At 34.5% G+C, this 9,741-nt stretch overlaps 1 protein-coding gene and 1 long non-coding RNA gene across 1 annotated transcript in view; one reads left to right on the forward strand and one right to left on the reverse strand.

Moving 5' to 3' along the window:
* The window catches only part of LOC144978783 (uncharacterized), a 429,130-nt gene that overhangs the window by 298,238 nt on the left and 121,151 nt on the right, over nucleotides 1-9,741 (reverse strand).
* Nucleotides 1-9,741, forward strand: part of LOC144978767 (orexin/Hypocretin receptor type 1-like) — a gene marked incomplete in the record, with an annotated part of 367,308 nt that overhangs the window by 273,162 nt on the left and 84,405 nt on the right. Inside the window, 2 exon segments of the mRNA XM_078925242.1 lie at nucleotides 689-1,046; nucleotides 8,728-8,851. Of these exon segments, the coding sequence (XP_078781368.1) occupies nucleotides 689-1,046; nucleotides 8,728-8,851 (482 nt within the window).

Raw genomic sequence — 9,741 nt, forward strand, 5'->3', positions numbered from 1 at the left:
TTTTAATGTATCTGTATTTTATAGACTTTTGAAGTTGAAGACCAGAATGAAAGTAATTAAACCATATGTTATAAGTACCTTTTATACGGTTGTGAAACGTGGCCGCTTGACAAAGAATGTATTAGTGGAGAAGAGACGGAATAGAAAAGTTGGTAACATATGTGATGATCGAAGGAAAGGGAGCTAGAGGAAAACAGAGTATGGCATATTGAAATAACCAAAGAATGGCCAAAAGTGGTTTTAAAAACAACGCAGACTTCATGCGCACCGCAGAGGATCGTGACACATGGAGACGGCAACGTCACGATGAATGATGATTTTGTAGTCATGTTATAGCTTTCGAGTTTGTAAGTCTTTGGTTAGAGTCCCACTGAGAGCGGCGCAAAGTTGAGTTAAAGGTAATGTCTCTTCATCCTCACATCACTAAGGTGTAAAATGAATACCTGCTAACAACATTGTCCAATAAATTCTAATAGCACCTTATAGATGTCATGTCTCGTCTTACATGTTCAATGTTGCTGTTGGCTTGGAACTCCAAGCTCATTTAAAGGACACAGCGTGCTTTTGCGCATTTTCAAGTCAGGCTGTCAAATGAGCCCGTTTGATCAAAAGAGTAAAATCTTATTGTAGTTTAATCACCCATAGTTAATACAGCTTCATTTCTATTTTTGTTTTTCATTATTTTCAGAAATTATCCGTATTTGTCTCAGTGATGACCCTGACTTCTATATCCATGGAGCGATGGATGGCGATATGCCGACCATTGTTCTTCCGTCCTACAACGATGATCGCGCTACGTACCATCGTCATTATATGGATCATATCTCTCGTCTGTAACATTCATCAAGCAATATTTGTGGATCTTAAACAGATCAACGACAGCCAGTTTGTATGTGTGCCGTCCTGGTCTGAAGAAGCTGAATCAATAAATTTATGGATAAGTTTCACGGCATTCTATTTGGTACCCCTGACTATAATGACCTTCACCTATGTCAAGATTGCACTATGTCTATGGAGGTCGGGATTGCCCGATGCCGATAATGACGGTAAGACATTTGACTTAACATTTATCACTATTATCTCGTGGTGGCAACGAACTATTATACACCAAAAAGATATAGAAATCAATGTTTACAAACAATTCTTAATGGTATTCTACACATGGGGTGGTCGATTTATTCCAATTCATTATCCCTTCCATTAATAAACTAGTGCTGATAATTTTCACTTCTAGTTGTATCATGGGGCCTGCGACTTTATCTAAATGTAGCAATAGGCGACTCCCAAAATGCACAGTGTCCATGTCCATTGCCCTTGTTCAAACAAATTTATTCTTTTTTTAGGCACTAATATATATATATATATATATATATATATATATATATATATATATATATATATATATATATATATATATATACGTATCTATCTATCTATCTTTCTAGCTATCTAAGTTGTGTATTAGTGTTTCCTTTTCTCTCTCTGTTCCTCTCTCTCTCTCTCTCTCTCTCTCTCTGTTCCTCTCTCTCTCTCTCTCTCTCTCTCTCTCTCTCTCTCCCTCTCTAGTTTATCAATTCCGGGAATCTATAACATGTTAATATGGATGAAAAGAAGAATAAGGAGGAAGAGGCGGGGTGGTAGGTTAAGGAGAAGGTGGAGGAGAAGATGGATGGATGTATAGATGGATAGAAAAGTGGGAGTTGAAGATAAAGAAAAAAGACAAAATAATAATAAAGAAATAGAGAGAGATAAATAAATAGATAGATAGATAGACAAATTGATAGAAGGGTAGATAGATAGACATATAGATAGATAGATAGATAGATAGATAGATAGATAGATAGATAGATAGATAGATAGATAGATAGATAGAAAGATAGATAGATAGATAGATAGATAGATAGATAGATAGATAGATAGATAGATAGATAGATATAGATAGATAGAGAGATAGATAGATAGATAGATTCAATCATATATGTGCACTGTCTTACACTTACACTTGTCCCGATGGTTATCCGGCCTGTAGACCAGCCCCGTAAACCGAAAAATTTCATGGGTGACTCGTCCGACTATAGATGTCGCTGGTCCCATATCATGCTGAGTGCTGTAATTGGCCTGATGTCAGTGCTATACATTTCAAAAGAATGATTTTACCATGATTTTTAAAAACTGTTTCTTATTCTGGCAGTGGTTGTTTTCTAACCTCTCTGACCATCTAGTTGTGACTGGTTATTTGATTCTGTAACATTTAGTGAAAAAGAACATTGCGATAGATTACATTTCTATTCAATGGGTAGTGAGTGAGCAATGTTTATATTTGTTTAAAGCTTCAGAAACTCCCACATAATGAGCCATGTGACTCTCAAAGATGATACTGTCGACCAAAACTATGATATATGCTTTAGTGAATATTCAAGAAAGTTGCAGGAATTTGCCTCTTTGACGTGAAAAGAACTTTCAAATAAAAGTATAAGACCAAAACAAGATTTTAAAAGCTCATTGAGACCGGAATTTCTCTTGATGTCAGTGGCTGAATTGTCTGATAACATTTTTTAAAAAGATTCTAATCAAGCTATTGAATGCAAAGTACTATCGGCTTTGTCTAGATACCATTCATTGCAAGACAACAAGGGGTAATAATCGATGGCAGGGCTGGAATATATGATGGAATTGAATACTGTGGTTTAAATAAACATTTATATTCGAAGATATGTGTCTAGAATTGGCAATGTTACAATGTACAAATAATTTGTATATCATGTTGATTTTGTCAACTGAATAATTTCTTGTTAAAACACAACATCTCTGTTCTCTCTTCTTCCTTTATAAAGATAAGTTCTTGTCATAATCTATTATAGCAAAGTACGTCTTTTCACAACTTAGTTCACTGACCCCAGAGATCCAATTTTCATCCAAGAAGCTTTACGACTTCCTAAGTTGAATCATGACATGACAAGGGCAATTTATCCTGATATGGCATCACTAATTCACTACTAATACTGCCAATCAATCTCATGTTTTATATGACACTCCTATCCATTCTGCCACACCCTAAAAGAACACATTTAGTAAGATCTTGGCCAGAAAAGTCATTTCTCAAAAATCGATCGATTATAATAACCCTCATTTTGTTAAACACTCTCAAACCTGAGACTTGAAGGAAGTAAATCCCAGGTTTGAAAGTTTTTTTTTCTCAAGATAATGGTAATTTCAATCGACGAGTATTTCAAGGACAGCTTTTCTGGCCAAATATTTTACAATTGGTTTGTGTGATCTGTGTATCCAGAGTACACCGTTATTACTGACAGTTCCTCAGATGGCGTACTCATATTAATATCACTCCCAATTTGCCTACATTTCTTAAATCACGGAATTCTAATATCGAGATTTTGAGACTATTTTGTTGTCGACCATTGTAACAAATATGTGTTTGTTTTAATGTCGGTTTGTCTTAGTCAAATAGAAAATATTCGGAATTTTTGTCAGAATCCGTCAGTTATTATCAATCGTATATTGTAAGCGCTATAGATTATGCTGTCTCGTGTTTGAGAACTGAATACTCTGTTAAATACCCAAAATATAGATACTGGTGTTGCTGGCCGAAGCTCTAGAAAGTTTCGGTGTGTTTTTAAAACGGCATTGAAGGATAAAAGTTAGCTCTGTTTAATCCGGCGTCGCCTTTATCAACAAGAATGTGGAGGAACCATGACCTTGACAAAAAATCTGATATTTCTTGTGAGATTTGATTTCAAATTCATTGATCGTCCACATTATTGATAAAGATGACAACCCGAAAACGTCCACCTCGTACTGTGGTAAACATTTCTTTTCTCATGCCTTTAACTCAAGCAATGTATGTTTTGACAATTATTAGAAAATAAATGTATTTAACTGTATCAAGTCATTTCCAAAACCCACGGGAATAGAATTTTTATTTTATTTTTTTACAATATGCTTGTTAAATATTAAGAACACTAGTCATTATAAATAAACAATAACTAACTCACAAATAACTGTTTGCTCGTGTGGCAAAAAAAAACAAACAACGAGTTTTTTCGAAAGCTAGCTTATTTATACAATTTATAACTTGAAGATGCCCTATTAAACAATTAATCAGTTTTATGATATTGTTTGAATTTTCACTTATCATTGCAAAAGTCTACTTTTCTTTAGTCAACGCATGAGAATAAGAAAGGTTTACCTCAATCTGAAGTGGACGTCGACGAAATGAGTTAACGGGATTCACATTTCGTCCGCATCGGTCCTGCTTATTACAATACTTTGTTTAGCTATAGTATTCATAATATTAACCCCCCGAATTCGAGTCCATATCGCTTTTTTAATGGTTTTTTGTTGTTATTGCTCTTTTTCGTTGTTGTTGTTATGAACGCATTTTTAAGGATTTATTTCTATATATAGAATGCGCTTGGCCAAGGAGTTCACAACATTGCCATCCGGAAGTATAACGGACCAACACACAAACTCTGTGTAGCCATGAACTTTTATAGTCTGGTTCATACAATTTAGTTAGAACAACTCACAAACGCGGATGGCAAAAACAATTTACAAAGGCCTGAGTGACGTCATCTTCGAACTATCTATATGACTGTGTTGAATTTGTTCTGAGTCAAAATGGAAAGTGAATGAATAGTACAACTCTGTATATTATAATATATGTTCCCCTTTATTTAAGTGACTGAAAATAGCCCATTATAATAATGTGTGCTACTTCAAATCTTTAAATCTATGCCCACGAAACTGAAAACAGACAAATCTCAAAGGAATTGGTGACTGCATACACACTAAAGGTGCTCAAAGCGCTTTACAAGGGATCCTTTGTCAACGCAATACATAACATGTAGGACGAGACATGACGCCTGTTAGGCGACAATACAGTATTGCCGCTTCTTCTTCTTCTTCTTCTTTCTTCTTCTTCTTCTTCTTCTTCTTCTTCGTCCCTTCTTCTTCTTCCGCTCATTGGAAGAAAAAGGCCAAAGGCCGAAACGTCGTTTACTTTGTTTTGTATCTTTTATAAGAGTAATTTTACTCCCTTTATTTTACTTTATATTTCTTCTTCTTCTTCTTCTTCTTCTTCTTCTTCTTCTTCTTCTTCTTCTTCTTCTTCTTCTTCTTCTTCTTCTTCTTCTTCTTCTTCTTCTTCTTCTCCTCCTCCTCCTCCTCCTCCTCCCCTCTTCTTCTTCTTCTTCTTCTTCTTCTTCTTCTTCTTCTTCTTCTTCTTCTTCTTCTTCTTCTTCTTCTTCTTCTTCTTCTTCTTCTTCTTCTGCCTCTTCTTCTTCTTCTTCTTCTTCTTCTTCTTCTTCTTCTTCTTCTTCTTCTTCTTCTTCTTCTTCTTCTTCTTCTTCTTCTTCTTCTTCTTCTTCTTCTTCTTCTTCTTCCGCTCATCTAACCAAGTATATTATTGTCTTATTTTTGTCTTGAACAATTGTCGTGCCTAAAACGTATGTATCTCTACTCATCAAATTTTCATTTAAAACGTTTTATTCCTCATTTGTGTCTTTACGTACAATTACTAGCTTTTAAGATATCTACTCCTTTACGATATATGAGGGTGAGAATCTTATATTGAGTTTATTTCTTTTTAATGTGACTTCATGTTTGTCTCAATTGAACTTCCATACCGCCGCTCTCTTACAAACATTGTTCACCTTATTTTTAGCCGTGGTTTACCACCACCGTATGTTAAAAATTGTGAACACTTTTATTCAAAATGTTATATTTACAACAGGCCCCAAGGCGGTAAGCGTAAACAACGTCACATTCCAGCTGTGATTTTTAACTCAACTGACCAGTTTATTACAATATTTATAAGAACAGGCCTCGGAGAGGCAAACGGAAACAACACAACAATCCAATGGTGACAACTCTTCGTCCACCCCGCTCCCACACAAACCCCGTCCACCACCAACACTTGTAACTGTGCCGATCCTAAAAAGTATCACGACCGACAATAAATAACATTGTTATTGGTCTTTTAAATGTACAGTCCTGTCGTAATAAAACGGAAGAACTAAATGATTTATTAACTGAAAAGAACTTTGACATACTGTTTATAGTAGAGACATGGCTCTCACAGTCTGGAGACGACCCAGTTTGAAAGGCAATGACAATGGTACCAATTTAGATCGTATCCAAGGAAAGATCAGCACGGGTGGCATTGGCGTATCCTTACTTTAAAAAATATAGCTTGGTGGAGAACATTGTGCTTATTTGAGTCAATAAAAAACTTATACGGCGCACAACTCTACTGAAAGATTTGAAAATTAGAAATGTATTTTTTACAGATAGATAAACAGATAACTTGATTTCCTTTTATAATTTAAAGTCAGTTTGAAAGTTCGTTGAGTCAAACAGATATCATAAAATACGTACCGACGACACGAACACTCTCAAAATCAACCAATTTCAACACTGTAAAAAGTTGTCAGTTTGGCGTTTTTACGCAAATCGTTGCATTCGAAATAATGTATTCACTGTAAATGTTGCTGCTCAAACCTCGAATAAATAAATAATAATGTGAAATTGGATGTAAGCTTCAATTTAATTACAACAAAACAGGATGAATGAAACACCACAGATGAATGAGATAATGTGGTAGTGGCGTAGTTAAGATGAATAAACAAAACATTAGTTGGCAGGAAATATTATGCTCCTTTGTAAGGAAGCACGAATTAAAATAGAATACAAGATATTTCTAAAAGGTGCGCAATTAATTAATTGAAAAGAGGGGAGGCGGGGAGGAACTGTGTAATGCAGTTTAGAAAGTGAAATATAAAAACGTGTAGACTGTTGTTGGAAAATAAATACAAAAAATAATAAATAAGGGATGTCGGTATAAATATAAATCATTAGTGACAGCAGCAGGAAGTCATCTGTGATTTCCTTTTATAATTTAAAGTCAGTTTGAAAGTCAAACAGATATCATAAAATATGTTACCGATGACACTAACACTCTCAAAAACAATCAATTTCTACACTGTAAAAAGTTGTCAGTTTGGCGTTTTTACGCAAATCGTTGCATTCGAAATAATGTATTCACTTAATTACTTTACGGATTTCAGATCTACAATAAGTTTTCAACAGTTTTCATCTATTTATGACATCAAATATTATTATTGCCCATTTGATGCTTTCACTGTGATGGTTTGGGGTGGATAATACTCAGGTTTAACTTCTTTGGTAATAAATTAATTAATAATAATAATAATCTAAAAAATCGAAATTTAAAACCAGAAAATCGAAGTTGCATTGAAGGTAAAATAAGGTTTTAGAAAGACATTAAAAGTTATGAGCAGTCAGCTGGCTACGTAGCGCAGTTGATAAGCTGTCAGACTCTAACCTTGAAAGTACTGGGTTCAATCCCATTGTGGACATTTAAAAAAAGTTTTTTTTCATTAGTTTCATTACCTTTTGACTCACCCTCGTAAAAATGTTACCTGTTAACTGTCTTAGCCAAGGACTAAAACCCAAATAAAGGTTTAATCACGACCGTTGACATTAATCTTACAAACTTTCAGATGATTGATATGAGATATCTGGCTAACTGATTTTGCTTTCTAAATATAGTTGGAAATCTGCTGGTGCCCCAGAGTGTTTGACCTAACTGGGTTTAAAATGTGCTCAATTTCATTCGATGCAAAACCTAGGTACTTGACATGAATGTTTTTTCTTGTGGTTTAATTATATTGGGCGTGAGATAAAGTGTGTGAATTTGCGTACCAGTTTATTTTGGAAAAAAAAAAGATTGTTCGTTCGTAAAAGATGTAGGGTAAATTAAGGCTATAAAATAGATGATGGCCATCGAAGTCCAATAAACAAAAGATTATATTTGCCGACCTATTTGTTTTAGAGATATTCGACTCTGTTGAGGCATGCGTTAATTAAAAAATCGTTTTTCATACAACCTAATTTTTCCAAATTATATAACGATTATGAGCTTTGATTCTTTTTATTCCTCTCAATTTAGTTGTCTTTGGTAGAAAACATTTGTTGTTGTTTGTACTTAATGTGAGTTTTGAAACTTCACAAACGTCTTCTTTTGTATTTTTATAAAGTATCTTTTCATTTTTATTTCAGTTTTTTTAAATAGTTCCCAACTCCTATTTGCAATTGCAACACTACTCGCCTACCTAGGTAAAATTGATCACATATCAATATCATGAATTTACTCATGACGAGGATTAAGTTATATATATATTGGCCAGACAACTCATCCTTCAAATATCGATCGACTAAAATGATCATCTTACTGTTAAAATCTATCATAGCTGAGACTTCCTTTAAGTCTCAGGGTTGAACGTTTTTGACAAGAAGAGAATCATTTGAACCAATCGATATTTTGACGACCAATTTTTTTTTAAGTGTTTTTTTTCGTATTGCTGTATGAGTTACAGGGTTTAAGAACTTTTTGCAGTATTGAGGGCCAATAAATAAATGTGTATCTACACATACGATATCGATATTTCAAGTAAAATTTATCTCAATAATGTAAAAAACAACGTGTTTTTGGCAGTGCAGGTTAGTATTGTTCCTTTTGCCCTTGTCTTTTGAGGTTTACACTTTATGTCAATACAAAATACATCGTTAGAGACCTGTTAAAGATTATTTGAAAGATTACTTGAAAACAGACTTTGAGAGTTTGAAAGCAATATCTTAGAAGTAGATACTCGTTTTAATTACATACACATTTGCATTTCATTTTTACAGAGGCAAGTGCGAATGTTCCCAGGGCACAGCTTTTACTGCGGAGGAAGAAGGCCAAGATGCTTATAATGGTGGTTGCTGTATTTGCTTTATGTTTCCTTCCCGTTTACGTCTTGTTTATACTGATGTAAGTATTCCATGATAAAAAGGGGCACATTCTCTTAAATAACTTTTGTAAATCTTGTTGACATTGCATAATACTTCATAGATTATCAACCCTTATCCCAGAAATGCCTACAACGACATTGACACAAAGAGATTGATGGTTGTCGTCCCTTTGAGTTGATAGTCGTGTCCCCTCTTATGACAAAAACAAGCGGCATTAAACGTAGTCATTGACCAGTTAAGCAAAATCATTACTTCACCAAATCAGGTGTAAAGGAGTAGGCCTCTTTGTTATTAGCAGTGGCATGATAGAATAAAACTAGTTCATAATACGCAACTGTAATATGATATGCCAAAAATGTCCTCTTTCATAGACAAATTGGTGTGGACAAAATTCTGTGAACATTGGAGGTTCTAACACATGTTAAACCGCAAGCATGATAGTAACAGACTTGCTTTGTTCGATAAAGTATGTAATGAATTTTTAGAATGTTTTTATTCAATTCTTTACTCCGAGGGGAAATTACACCAGAGGATCGCATTCTCACGGTCTATTCAGTCCCGGCGACATTTGATCTTCCCTAGGGCAAAAGCAAGCTTTGGCTTAAATTAGTCATAGCCTGTTGAGAGAAAAATGCCAAAATAGCAACTCCTATTTATTTTTCAGCCATAGGAAGCGAAGAGCGTGTCGTTTTTCCTGTCCACTATTGAATCTTGTAAAATTCATACACTCAATAGGTTACCTAAAGGGCATAACGGACTTTGATATAGAACAATGTCTGTTAAATTAGACGTTAAATTTTACAAGAGGCCTCGATCCAACATTTAAACAGAACAGGTGGGACGAGTTGTACAGTCTACAATTCGCTATTAAAAATACGTTTCGATAGAGAAATTGTTGTTACTCTTCGA

This window comes from Berghia stephanieae, chromosome 1 (genome assembly GCF_034508935.2).
Source record: "Berghia stephanieae isolate SIO BIC M18660-M18661 chromosome 1, UCSD_Bste_1.3, whole genome shotgun sequence".
Lineage (NCBI taxonomy): Eukaryota > Metazoa > Mollusca > Gastropoda > Nudibranchia > Aeolidiidae > Berghia > Berghia stephanieae.